The 14,585-nt window shown below is 41.3% G+C and overlaps 1 protein-coding gene across 2 annotated transcripts in view; it reads right to left on the reverse strand.

The window, feature by feature from the left end:
• MYO1B (myosin IB) overlaps positions 1 to 14,585 on the reverse strand; it is a 155,562-nt gene that overhangs the window by 97,921 nt on the left and 43,056 nt on the right. For both annotated transcript variants that reach the window (XM_047083916.1, XM_047083915.1), the window contains exon 3: positions 5,802 to 5,896. In XM_047083916.1, the coding sequence (XP_046939872.1) occupies positions 5,802 to 5,896 (95 nt within the window). The remainder of the gene's footprint in view (positions 1 to 5,801; positions 5,897 to 14,585) is intronic.

Consider the following 14,585-nt stretch of genomic DNA (forward strand, 5'->3'; position numbering starts at 1 on the left):
GATAAACATACAAAAATCAGTTGTGTTTCTTTTTTTTTTTTTTTAATTTTTTTTTTCAACGTTTATTTATTTTTGGGACAGAGAGAGACAGAGCATGAACGGGGGAGGGGCAGAGAGAGAGGGAGACACAGAATCGGAAACAGGCTCCAGGCTCTGAGCCATCAGCCCAGAGCCCGACGCGGGGCTCGAACTCACGGACAGCGAGATCGTGACCTGGCTGAAGTCGGACGCTTAACCGACTGCGCCACCCAGGCGCCCCTATGTTTATTTATGCTAACAACAAAGTATCTGAAAAAGAAATAAAACAATCCCATTCCCAAAAGCATCAAAAACAACAGAATACTTAGGAAAAATTTAACCAAAGAAGTGAATGATCTGTTCACTGAAAACATAAGACATTGATGAAAGAAAATTAAAGAAGACACAATAAATGGAAAAATATCCTGTGTTCGTGCACTGAAAGAATTAATAGTATTAAAATGCCCATACTACCCAAAGTAATCTATAGATTCAACATAATCCCTATCAAAATTCCAATAGCATTTTTCACAGAAAAAGAAAAAGCAATCCTGAAATTCATATGGAACTACATAAGAGACCACAAATAGCAAAAGCAATCTTCAGAAAGAAGAACAAACCTGGAGGCATTACAATTCCTGATTTCAAACCACACTACAAAGCTATAGTTATCAAAATAGTATGGTACTTGCATAAAAACAGACACAAAGAGTCGCCAGGGTGGCTCAGTTGGTTGAACGTCTGACTTCAACTCAGGTCATGATCTCATGGTTCGTGAGTTTGAGCCCCGCTCAGGCCCTGTGCTGACAGCTCAGAGCCTGGAACCTGCTTCAGCTTCTGTGTCTCCCTCTCTCTGCCCCTCCCTCCCTCACACTCTGTCTCTCTCTCTCTCAAAAATAAATAAACATTAAAAAAAATTTTTTTTGAAGACACATAAACCAAAGAAACAGAATAGAGAGCCCAGAAACAAAGCCATGTATGTTCAGTCAACTAATATTTAACAAGGGAGCCAAGAATACTCAATGGGGAAAAGACAGTCTTTTCAATAAATGGTGCCAGCAAAATTGGATATTCACACGCAAAAGAATAAAACTGAACCCTTATCTTATACCACTCACAAAAAGTAACTCAAAATGGACTAAAGACTTAAATATAAGATCTTAAGCCATAAAAATCCTACAAGAAAACATACGGAAAAAGCCCTTTGATATTGGTCTTAGCCCTTTGATATTGTCTTGGCTATGACATGCAAAGCACAGACAGCAAAAACAAAACCACACAAGTGGGACTACGTCAAACAAAAAAGCTTCTGCAGAGCCAAAGAAACAATCGATGAGAAAAGGCAATCTACAAAATGCATGAAATACTTGGCAAATCATGTATCTGATCATGTATCTAAAATATGTAACTAACTCCTACAACTCAATAGCAATAAATAATAATAATGATCTGATTAAAAATAGGCAAAGGACTTGAATAGATATTTTCCCACATAAGATATACAAATGGCTACCAAGGACCTGAGGATATACTCAACATCGCTAATTATCAGGGCAATGTAATTCAAAATTCCAATTCAAGAATGTAATTCAAAATTCCAATTCAGAGTTACAAAATTATCACCTCGCACTTGTTAGAACGGCCAAAATGAAGAAAAGCAAGAGATAACAAGCGTTGGAGAAAATGTGATGAAAAGGAAACCCTTGCACCCTTGGAGGGGATGTAAATTGGTACAACCACTATGGAGAACAGTACAGAGGTTCCTCAAAAGCTCAAAAACTCCCAATGAAGGGATTAGTGTTTTTTTTTTTTTTTTGTAAATTTATTTATTTATTTTGAGAGAGAGCACACGTGTGTGGGAGAGCAGGAGAGGGGTCAGAGAGAGGGGAAGGAGAAGGAGAGGGAGAGGGCGGAAGGAAAGGAGGGATGGAGAGAGAGACAGAGAGGGACAGAGAGAGAGAGAGAGAGAGAAAGGGAGAAAGAGAGAGAGAATCCCAAGCAGACTCCTTGCTGCCAGAGTACAGCCCAACACAGGGCTCCATCCCACAAACTGCAAGGCCATGACCTGAGCCGAAACCAAGAGTTAGACACTCAACCAATGGAGTCACCCAGGTGCTCTGGGATTAGTGTCTCTGTCTCTCTCTCTCTCTCTCTCTCTCTCTCTCTCTCTCTCCCTCCCTCCCTCCCTCCCTCCCCCTCTCCCACCATCTCCATCTCTATCTCCCATGTGAGGAAACAGATAGAAGGTTCTCACCAGGAACCAAATCAGCAGGCACCTTGATCTTGGACATCCCAGCCTCCACGACTTAAAAATAAATGTCTGGGGGCTCCTGGGTGGCTCAGTCGGTTAAGTGTCTTGACTTCGGCTCAGGTCATGATCTGGCAGTTCGTGGGTTCGAGCCCTGCATCAGACTCTGCTGACGACTCGGTGCGTGGAGCTGCTTCAGATTCTATAGCTCCCTCTCTCTCTGCCCCTTCCCTGCTCTCTCACTCTCTCAAAACTAAATAAACATTAAAAAAAAAAAAAGAAAGAAAGAAAAAGAAGTATCTGTTGTTTAGGCCACCCTGTCTATGGTATGCTGTTAAAGCAGGCTGAACTAAGAAAAGTGGGGACCCTAGAGCTATATATACTACTTGTGCTCAAAATCTCATCTCTGCCATTTACTCACTGGCAAGTTCGGGCAACTTGGTTAACCTTTGTGTGGCTCAATTTCCCCATGATAAAAATGGGGGTAAGAAGAATACTTCTATGTGTAACACACTAAAGCACAATGCCCAGCACAATGGAAATACTTATGTGGGACAGCTACCCTTATTACCCAATGGCATGGCAGTGGTTCTACAGGAGGGAACAGAATCAGAATTTGTCAGTTTCACAAGAGGCTATTAACAATGGTCTAAATTTATAAAAATAAAGATTCTACCAGTAAGCTTCAAATAACTTTGTTGGACAACACCAGATTGAGCACCTCTGACCTACCAGAAGCTGACATACAAGAAACCTACAGTATCTTGCCTGATGGGAAGACTGGTAAGACTCAATACATACGCTATATTATATTAACAGAAGCCTGGTATCCATATTGAGAGGTAACAGTTTCCCCCATAACCAAGACCAAACTTGAAGTATTTATTCGGTTTATTTCTCTCCTTGGGATGTAATTTTATGAGGCATACTGACAAACAGGGATCATTCCAGAATAATATGACCATGATAGTGAGGGTTTTGAGAATGAGATCTGATCGTATCATATGCTCTTATAAGTACCCCGTACTTTTCCTTTTCTATATAAACTACATGCATACATGCGACATAGGTATATGTGTATATACAGTACCCATACTTGTGCACATGCACATGTAACAGAGTGCTATTGTCTATCTCCTGCACTAGATTACAAATTCAATAAGGACAAGGATGGTGTCTGGCTCACCAATGTGTCACTAGTACTTAGTACAGTACTTTCACCTTACTAGTATTCCTTTAAGGTACTCAAAAATTACTTCCTAGATGAATGAGTAAATGAATATGCATCACACAGGAAATTTTTGAAGGCCAAGGATGTTTAGACCTAGCAAGCTATGATGGATGACTTCAAATAACCGAATGACTGTCCTATAGAAAAGAAAGTACACTAATTTGGGAAGGTTCCAGACGGCAGAGTTAAGGCCACTAGGTAGAGGCAGAATTCAAATCTAGGTAAGAAAGAGCTTGTGATAGCTGAATCTGTATGACAAATTTAGCAGGTTGCTTTATGGAGCAGTGAGCCCTCGAGGTGGCTCAGTCAGTTAAGCATCTGACTTCAGCTCAGGTCATGATCTCACGGTTAGTGGGTTTGAGCTCCGCATCGGGCTCTGTGCGGACAGCTCAGCCTGGAGCCTGCTTCGGATTCTCTGTCTCCCTCTCTATCGGCCCATCCCCTGCTCATGCTCTGTCTCTCTCTCTAAAATAAACAAACAATTAAAAAAATTAAAAACAAAACAAAGCAGTTATCCCTCTATCACCACAAAACAAGGGAGTTTGGGGGAGCCTGGGTGGCTCAGTTGGTTAAGCATCTGACTTGGGCTCAGGTCATAATCTCATGGTTCATGAGTTCAAGCCCTGCATGGGGCTTTCTGCTGCCAGTGCAGAGCCTGCTTCAGATCCTGTTTGTCTTTCTCTCTCTCTGCCCCTCCTTTGCTTGTACACATGTGCGCGCTCTCTCTCTCTCTCTCTCTCTCCTTCCCTCCCTCCCCTTCAAAATTAAGTAAACATTTAAAAAACTTAAAAAACAAAAAAAGAAAGTAAAACAAGGAGCTTGGCAGTTCTATGGGAAGGACCCTACAGTAGGTGGTCTACACCTACAATCCTTCCTAACCATACGAGACTGGGTCTTCTGTTACTTTACCTTCTTACGTGCCAGTCTTTTCCTATTTCTGCCCATCCAGGGCCTAGAACCTCACAAAGAAAGTGTGTACTTGCTATGTCTCTAAAGGGCTCTAGGTAGTTGGATACACTTATCTACACTGTGGGCAGGGAGGGAATACTCCTAAAGAGAGCGGAGGAAGGAACAGGTGCAGAAGGAAAAGCCCTCTCAGAGCCGATAGTGAGACTTTAAAGGCGCACATCTTAGGAGGGGCTCATTTCAGTCAGTTGACTGAAATATCCATGGGCAACTTTCTTAATAATCAGAGACTCAAAGTATGCTGATCTAATCACTTCATAGCCAAGCAAAGTACAAACATTTAAATCCCACTCTGGCAAACTAGTAGAATCATCAGAATCTTGTGTAGAAAACAAAAACATTTTACAGATAAAATCGTGAAAATACCATCTCCCTCACCATTCTCTTTCTTCAGGGCTTAGCACTTCCATCAGAGAAGCTCACTGACAACAGCAGTTTCAACCTGCCCCAGTCTGGACTCAGAGGGCACAGCTCTTTCAGACCTTTTCCAGGTGGCTGGGCATCATGTGCGAAATCACTTTTCACTCGAGAACATCAATCATACAAATTGTTTTTATTAAAAGCACATGAAAAACAGCACAACCTCTCCACTCGAGGGTTTGTTTTATGGAAAGGTGCCAACCCATCTAATAATATATAGAAAATTCTTGGGGCTCAGTAGGGTTGAGCATCCGACTTCGGCACAGGGCATGATATCACGGTTCATGAGTTCAAGCCCCACACTGGGCTTTGCACTGATAATGCAGAGCCTGCTTTGGATTCTCTGTCTCCCTCTCTCTGCCCCTCCCCAGCTGATGCTCTCTCTCTCTCTCTCAAAAATAAATAAACACTTAAATAAAGAAATAAATGTAAAAATATATAGAAATTCTCAATTCATTAGGCTTCAAAGACTTTATTCTAGAGTGAAATTAAGCATCTTTCTGGTGCCTTCCCTCCTCACTCTTTAGCAGAGATAAGATATGCCTGTGGTCTCCCAAAGCCCAAACAATTTGTCATTCCTCAGAAGTGGTAAGACTTCACAGGTCTGGTGTCTTACGGGAAAGGTAAGAGACCCTGAAGCGCTCAGACTGCACCAGAAGATCCAGAATCCAGAAACAGACTCCCATATTGATTGAAATCCCTTTGACAGGTACCTGTTTCGTCATGTGAGAGATGGGGTAAGTCCTTCCCAGAGAACATTCCATGATCCGAATCAGCAGCCTCCCACAAAGGAGCGGTCACAGTGGACCGGTGAAGCTTCATGCTAATGAGGCCCCCCTCCCTCTTTGCTATACCATCATCTGTGCAGCACTGACCTTCTACAGAGGAGAAAGGAAGGTAGGCTGGGGCTGGCCTTACCTGTTTTTCCTGCTCCGCTTTCCCCGGTAATGAGAATACATTGGTCTTTATCTTGATCTCTTAGGGACCTGTACGCTTCATCTGACAGGGCAAAGCTGTAGGGGAGAATGGGAGAGAAGTCCTTAAAATTCAGCTCATTATTCACGTGTTTATGAGATGTAACTAGAGGCTCTTTAAAGGACACTGATATGCTGCAGATAGAAAGCCGAGACGTCAGATTTTATTTCCTTCAAATTCTTAAAGGAAATAAATAAACCCATCCATCCTTGTGGCCCATGGTCCCTTTTCCTTCACATCCTCTAGTAAACGAAGTGGTACTGACTTACCGTCCTCTAAAGATATGCTTATTTAACCCACATGTGATACTTAGGGTTCATTTTATTAAAATCTTGGCAATTCAGACAACCAAGAAGAAAATGTTGCATCACATGTCCAACACTGGATGATGCAGCGGTTTTCAGGACAATACACTGGAATTTCAAAAAAATTTTTTCGAAAAAATTTAGAAAAAGTTCTATCAAATGCCAAATGGCTGATATTACCATCATTGAGCTAAATACAGAACTACTGCCTTCACAAACAGGTAACAAACTGTAACGCCCACCAGAGGCAAGGAGGACCATGGGTCGGCCAGGGGTCTGCTCCAGTCCTAGGCCCTCAAGCTCCTCACGGGGCCCTGTGCTGACAACAGGGCCCCCTATCAAGACCAGGCCAGTCCCCAGGTTGATCTTCCTTGACTCAAAATTTATAAATAAGGTAAAATTTGCTCCCTCCAGCTAAATGAAAAATAATTGTTTGGGTTTTTTTTTTTTAATGTTTACTTTTTTATTCTGAGAGACAGCATGAGCAGGGGAGGGGCAGAGAGAAGCCCAAGCAGGCTCCACACTGTCAGCGCAGAGCCCAATGCGGGGCTTGATCTCACGATCAAGTGAGACCATGACCTGAGCTGATACCAAGAGTCAAACGCTCATCTGACTGAGCCCAGGCGCCCTTAACTGAGAAATAATTTTGACAATATGATACTGTGTTTAAAACATGGGCTCCTGGGTGGCTCAGTTGGTTGAGCTTCTGACTCTTGATTTCAGCTCAGCTCCTGATCCCAGGGTTGTGTGATCGAGCCCTGAGCAGGGACTCCTCACTGTGTGTGTAGCCTGATTAAGATCCTTTCTCTCGGTCTTTCTCTCTCTCTCTCTCAAACTGAAAAAGAAAAAAGAAAAAAAAAAGGTAAAGCCCTATTCATTTATCAACAAGTATTTATCAAGAGTCTACCTTGTGTAAAGAACATGCTGGAAATATAAAGGTAAGCTAGACTCAGCCCTTTTCCAGGAATTCTCAGTCAAAAGCAGGGGAGAGAGATACAAATAGAAAACAGCAACCCAACAAGTTAAGAGCAATGAGAAAGATATGTGCACAACATTGCAGAATAAGACAGGGGCCCAAGGGGATGGGGAAGGGAGCCGCAGATTCTTCAGAAGTAGGAAAACCAGTCCTAAGGAATACATTAACAAGGCTAAGGGCTTTTAGGCAAAAAAGCAAAAAACAAAATAATCGAGAGTGTGGATGTTCCTTCTTGCTGGAAGGCAGAGCATAAAGAAGGGATGAGCAATGAGCCAGGGAGATAGATGGGCAGACTCCAAATAGGAGCAGAGATGATAAGGGTGCCACACTCCGGGACTGTAAGCAGGAGAGTGGCAGGATCAGGTAGGATTCAGATAGTAATTAGAGCTAAAAATGGCAACCTTACCAGCACTGTCTCCAAGCCCTTCATATTTAATCATTTTAACTCAAACTACTAAGGGTAAGTTATTATTAATCCCACTTCCTGATGATAAAACTGTGGCACAAAATAAAGACATAATTTGCCAAGGTTACACTGCCGATGGCACACAGTAGAGCCAGAACTGATCCCCTGCTCCTGACCACTGGGATAGCCTGCCGCTTCATGGCGGGCAGGGCCACAAGAATGCATAGGAGACCAATCTGGAGTAAGGAACATCAGTGAAGGGCTGGCGATACGGGGAGAGTTTACATTTCGCTGACCAGACCACAGAAAGCCTTTCAGTCAATGACCGGCTCTTCTTGAAAAGGTGAGTAGGAGCATCATTAATACTGACAATTTACTGAGCAGGATGAAGTGCTCTCATATTCATAATCAGATTTGATCCTTGAAACAGCTCTATGAAGTAAACGCTGGCCTCCTTGAGGATAAATGATCCAACTCAGACCAAGAAATGACACAACGTGTCCGTGACCCCTTTCCCAGGACAGTCCTAACTTGAACCTGGAAATACTGTGTACCACATTCTTCCCTTCTTGTCACATCCTCTTAGGGCTATCTGTGATCTCATCTCCTGGCAGAGCTACTGTGGGACCTCAAAGAGCCACCATGAGCCTTATTCTGTAACCATCATTTCAATGAATCCAATCCCTTGCCCATAATAAGTATATTCTTGAAAGCATTTGTTGAATGAACGTATGAATATGAAAAGAGAAAGGAAAAAATAATGGAACTGTCTGGCACAAGGGACTTTTTTGAGTAGCAGGTGGCTTTAGCTCATTTATAAGACCAGTGCACGGGGTGATCTTCTGCTCAGCAGGTCTTACCCTCTCCTCAAGTCCCTCTCAGCCATTCCCTATCTAACCAGCACCTTGCTCACCCCCTTAGACCACTCAGCGGGGCTCCCTCCTTCTCTTGTGTTCTCTGATGTCCCCAGGTAAAAACAAGCATGCCCCTGCGCACACCAATGCACAGTAAGGACAGTGAAAAATACAATGACTGTGGGAACAGAAGACACCCTGGGTAGGATTCTCTAGGCCCCGGATCACAATTCCCCACCTACATGACCGTGAGGCCAGTCCCTCACCCTGGCTGCATGGCAGTCTCTTCACGTACCAATTGGAGAACAGAGCCACATACCACGTACTTCAGCTTAGAAGGTTAAAGAAAGGTGTATAAAAGCTCTGGAAGTGTTATAAAGCCCTAAATAAACGTGTGAATTCTTTCTGTGCTACAATCAGTTATGTACACATCTTCCCAACCCCTACCAGGAGGTAAGCTCCTCTAGGGCACCGCCTTTTTTCTAGTTAATCTTTGTGCCGTCCTGCAGAGTTACAAGCATAAGACGCCAAAAATACGCAAATAGGAAAGAATAGATGAGTGAATTCTCTCCAAATATCAACGAAGTAAGTCACTATTGGAGTGAGCCCCGCAGAATGGTAAACAGGAAAGTCATTTCTTCTTATGACCTTCATGCAGGAAAGAAAAGCAGAGCTTAGATTTCTTACTAGCTTCACTCTCCCTGCCATTCTTCTCACCTCCAGACAACAGTTCAGAGATGCCACTATCATTATCATCACTGGCAAGAAATGCAGGAAAACACATTATGGCAAATACAAATGAACTTTTCCTACTATATATACATATATGGTGTGTGTATATATATACACCGTGTGTGTGTGTGTGTGTATATATACATATATATACACACACATACACATACATATACATATACATACACACACACACACATATTCACTGTACATATTCACTGACTTCCTCATGGGTTGTTCAACACAAGCCTTTCCTATGCTCCTAAGACTGCAGGTTAGGTTTAAATATTACACCATCAATGATTCAAAATTATTTCTAACATAAATAACAATATATGACTGTGTGTGTGCACACAACACACATAAACACACATACACAAGGCTTTAGAAGATCACCAAATGACCCTGCCATGGGTTTATGTCACATCAAAACACTTATGCTGAATGCTTAGTTATTTTCTTGTCTGTCCAGACACAAATACTTAACTGCTGTCCCCCAAAACTGGGTTTGATTTACAATGGAGTATATTTTAATATAAAGGCTAAAAGGGAGAGTTATTCTTTTGAGACTCTAGACGGCCATGAAAATTTATCAACTGAAGTACTCAAGCACTGGAACAATGGGCTGGGACTGTCGGCACACCCAGCCCAGGCACACTATAAATGCGATCGTATATGTACTTCGTATGAACTCAGACCTTGACTTCACTTATTTAAAAAAATGACCGAAGGGCAGGCCATGAAGGACATAAGCCCTGCCCCCGGCCTTGTTCTCTTCCTCTCCGGCAACATTAGCAGGTACCCATCGCCACAGCCAACATTTATAACTATAAACTGAAACCACATGCCAGTCTTCCAAACCACTCTGTAATTAAGGAACCTAAATAAATCTTTAGAAAAGTTTTTCCTTCAAAACACTTGTGACCCATATGCTTCACATTATTTTGTGAGCATGTCAGCATTGTTATTTACCACACGCAGAAATGAATGGTTTATTATAACGCAGTGATGATAACGTCAGGGGCAAGCATGGGTTTGATGCCACCACATCAAGAGCGTGGGTTTCACCCACTTCTTCTGTCTTCTAGTTGAGCTCTAAGAATAGAGACAGCCTGACGCTTGAAAGCAAGTCCCCCCTTCGTTTCCAGGTCAGCTGCACAGCTGTTAGCTGAGAGCCAAACTTTCCCGAACACCACCACGCATGCTCACTGCACATTTCCAAACAGCTGAGCTGTATCTCTTGCTTTTCGGTTTGAGATGTTTGGTTTGGGTCATCTGTTATTTTCTGTCGGGGCGCAATGTTGGGTTGCACGTTGAAAAATTAAGTAGCCGGTACGTATGCTTCTCCTCCATCTTATTTCTGCTCAGAATGTCCATCTCCACAGCGGTTCTGCTTTTATGGTCATCAAAGGTGACAGCAGGGCTTTTTTCCCCAAAACTCTAGGCTCTCCACCCTGCCACCTGCTTTCTAAGTTCATTTCATCTATAATGCAAAGCAGGAAAGATGTCACACGAAATACATCACCACCACTACCTAAAGCCAATGTTCTTCCAAGCAGATCTCTATTTTTCACTGTCTCTGGCTCCCTCATAATGAGTCGCTTGAGATCTTTTCCCTAAAACAGTCTGATCCATTTCATTAGCTTGTTACCTCCATTAGCCAAAGTTCAGCAGAACAAAATTTGTCTAAGAAAACTCTCCTGAATGTACGAAACTGATACTACCTATTTGTTTCATGTAATTTTCTTCAAAAGCTCTCAAGATGGTATTCCCTTTCACCTAATCCTGAATTCTAGAATATTTTAGAATCATACTAGGGAAATTCTGCTTCTGATTTTAACCCTCTTAAAATCACCTGTCTCAAAATTCTCATCTACAATTTAGATCTACAAATCTCAACTATTTCTTCTCTTTCTAGCTCTGGCTCAGCCGTACGTTCTTCTAAAGTTACATAACAAAAAAAATTAATAAGTGTCTTTTTAAAAATTCCTAACCTTCAAGTGTTCCACCAATTTCTAACTTCATACTGAACTCCATTCAAGGGCTGAGACAGTCCACGAGAAGAACAAGGGAGAAAAGGAAAAGGAGAAAGGGAATTATGTGTGGAGTGTATTACATGGAAACGTTGAGGCTTGTTGATTTGTTTGCTTATTATTTTCTTAACATAATTTATTGTCAAATTGGCTTACATACAACACCCAATGCTCATCCCAACCAAGTGCCCTCCTCAGTGTTGGCCTTCCATGTAAAACATTATTGCAGACATCAATCGTTGCCTCTTATTCTTTTTTTTTTTTTATGTTTATTTATTTTTGAAGGAGAGATAGACAGAGAGCAAGAAGGGGAGGGGCAGAGAGAGAGGGAGACACAGAATCTAAATCAGGCTCCAGGCTCTGAGCTCTCAGTACAGAGCCTGATGCAGGGCTCGAACTCACAAGCCGTGAGATCATGACCTGAGCCGACGTCAGACGCCCAACCAACTGAACCCCCCGGGCACCCCCCTCCTATTCGTAATTCAGAAAATGTTCACCCACTTGAAAAATATCACCTTGTTAAGTTAGTGTAATGCTCTACCACCACACATTCATCATATCACATCTGAAGGAAGAATTTCAGGGAAAATAAGTGTTTGTAGTTATTTATTACAAGTTACTATAACTTTTTATCCTGGAAAGCTTTATTGCATTCTTGTCCTATGCCAGACATGGTAACTTAACATTTTTCACAGTACAGTTATCCTTCATAGCCACGTCATCAGTGAGCATTCCTCATAACCCAAGCCTCAGAACAACAGAAGATAGAGAACAAAAATGAGTCTCTCTTCAAAATAAATACCAATGGGCAAAACGTACACTATAAGTAAAAAAGGACAGAAGATGAAAACAAACATAAAGAATAGGTTCAGGGGAGATGGATGGTAAATGGACTCAAATGGCTGCAAAGTTCCTTTATTTTACATAAAGTGATACAATATTAATTCAATAACAGTCCTGAAAGATGTATTATAATGCCTAGAACAACAACTAAAGTAATAACACAAGAGCTGCAAAGTAACTAAAAAATTAAAATGGAATTCTAAAAAAAATTCAAATAATCCAAAAAAAGGCAGGAAAAGAAGAATAAACACAGAGAAGACAAACAGAAAATAAATTATTAAAAGGTAGACCTAAATTCAACCATATTAGTAACTACATTAAATGTTAATGGACAAAAATACTCCAATTAAAGGGCAGAGAATGTTAGAACAGATACAAGAGCAAAATCCACCTATATGTTGCCCATAGGAGCCACATTTAAAATAGGAAGACATAGATAGGCTGAAAGGAAATAAGATTTAAAATAAGCAATTGCTTAAAAATACAATATTGTACTTTTTTTCATATATTTAAACGCAAAGAAGTCCCTAGTTGTCACCTAAGAGGGATGCTATGCAATGGCACAGCATATGGCAGAGAGCAGGTGAGACTTAATTATCTTAAAAATATGGGCTACAATCATTTTTGTAAGAACACTTTTTTTTTAATCAATACTTAATTTTCCAAATTCATAGACATTTGTATATCCTCAACTTAAGTAGCCACACAGCTTTCTTTCACTACACAATTGGAAAGGGCCTGTTTCTATTAGCTACCAAACAGAAATAATCTCATCAGGGATGAATCATTTTAAGATGACATCTGTTCTAAAGTGACAAAAGTAAAGCATCAAATAAAGCTCAAAAGTCAGGCTTTAAAATAGGATATGACAAATAGGCACAAGAAAGTTTCTTCTTCCTTTAGAATTACATTGGTTCTTGAAAAATAGACTCCCACAGGATTTTTGTGAAATTCCATAGATTGCTGAGTCAACCTCAATGTACACCTGGTCTCTCACCATTTCTTAATGGGTCAAAAATATTTTTTAATCTTTAACAATCAAAGGTAATCACCAAGGTGACAAAAATCACGGTATCTGAATGTCTTGTATATATAAAATGAGTCACTTGTGTTATAATGTTTTAAGTAACAGCAGAAATCCCTTTGTAATTGGAGAAGAAACTCTTCTTAGAATTTACAAGCACAGCTCTTTATTTCAAAGGTTCAACATGCCAATTATGGAATATAATGTGAAACAAACAGCAAAGATTGCTTTCAAGATTTTAGAAATTTTATTTATAATCCTCCTGTGATGAAGAAGCTTTGAGGTATACACACAGTCTTCTGACCCTATGTGCCTAACCATTATCAAAATCACCATGGAGATCCTCATGTGTTCCCCCATCTGGGGTCAGCCAGCCATAAGTCACTTCTTCTAGAGACTGATACAAAGGTGGACTGGGTCAAGGGCTAATACTTTTTCAAAGGTGGATTGCAAAACCCAGGTACTGGAGACATGCATTAGGAAGAGACAAGGGGTTTAGAGAGACTAAATTATGCCAGGAAGGAAAAGGACTGGACTTAAGATATGCAAGCAGTGAGGAGGAAACATCTGCTTTCAGGGTCTGGAAGCTGCTGTTTGGAATTTAGTAGTAATCCCTTGTGCTGCTCAGGACTTCCTTCTGAAAATGATGCCCTGAGCATGAGATGCCACAGGGGGAAAGCCCTCACTGGGGTAGCATCCTGCTTCGGGTTTGGCAAGCATCCGGAAGCCAAGAGGCTGATTCCCCTTCATCAGTGTTCACTGCTGCAGGGCCTTATCCCTCAAATTAGCGAAGGGCGAATGGTTCCTACTATTCAAGAATGGATCAATGCCCTAATAAGTAAAATGGAAGAGTGTGTGGAGGAAGGGGTTCCCAGGGAGTTCATGGGCACCCATGAGAAAGGAGGCATTGTACTCACCAGGCAAATTCTGAGGACAATGGTGAAGAAAATCTGTCCTCTAGGGGCTTAAAATCTAACAAGAAAGACACTAAAGTCCCCCAAAATGGAGGTGGGAGAAGGTAATAAGCACATCAGCAGTCTCCCAAAGATATTCAGAAAGGGGAGAAATGACTCTTACTGAGAAAGGTATATCACGGAAAGCTGCAACATCTGAACCCCAAGGCAATATGCAAGGACAGAGGCTGGGAGAACACAGACACCAAGGAGGAAATTATGTTATTTCCCCTGTCCAGAAATTAACAAAACACACCTGATTTAGAGGAAAGAACAAAGAGACAATTAGACTCTTAATTCAAATTCAGTAAGCCCTGCAAGTATTTTTAGTATCCGTTTTAACAAAAGAATACTAACAATCACCAATTCTCATAAAAATAATTACACAGTTATAATCTATAAAAACAGCCTTTCCTGCTCAAGGTAAACACAATTTAAACAAATTCCCAACACAACTGTTCCCAAGCTTTTTGGAAAAATGGATTATTTTCAACTAATCTCATAGTCAGGTTTTACAACTTTATTACAGGCAACTAAATCCTGGAAAAAGTTATTCCAAGAGAAGTTACTCCAAAGACCTTCCTAATCACCCATAGGACTT

Source organism: Lynx rufus, unplaced genomic scaffold, assembly GCF_022079265.1.
Source record: "Lynx rufus isolate CCGP_SWC_20201006 ecotype Redwood Valley unplaced genomic scaffold, mLynRuf1.p SCAF_2, whole genome shotgun sequence".
Classification (NCBI taxonomy): domain Eukaryota; kingdom Metazoa; phylum Chordata; class Mammalia; order Carnivora; family Felidae; genus Lynx; species Lynx rufus.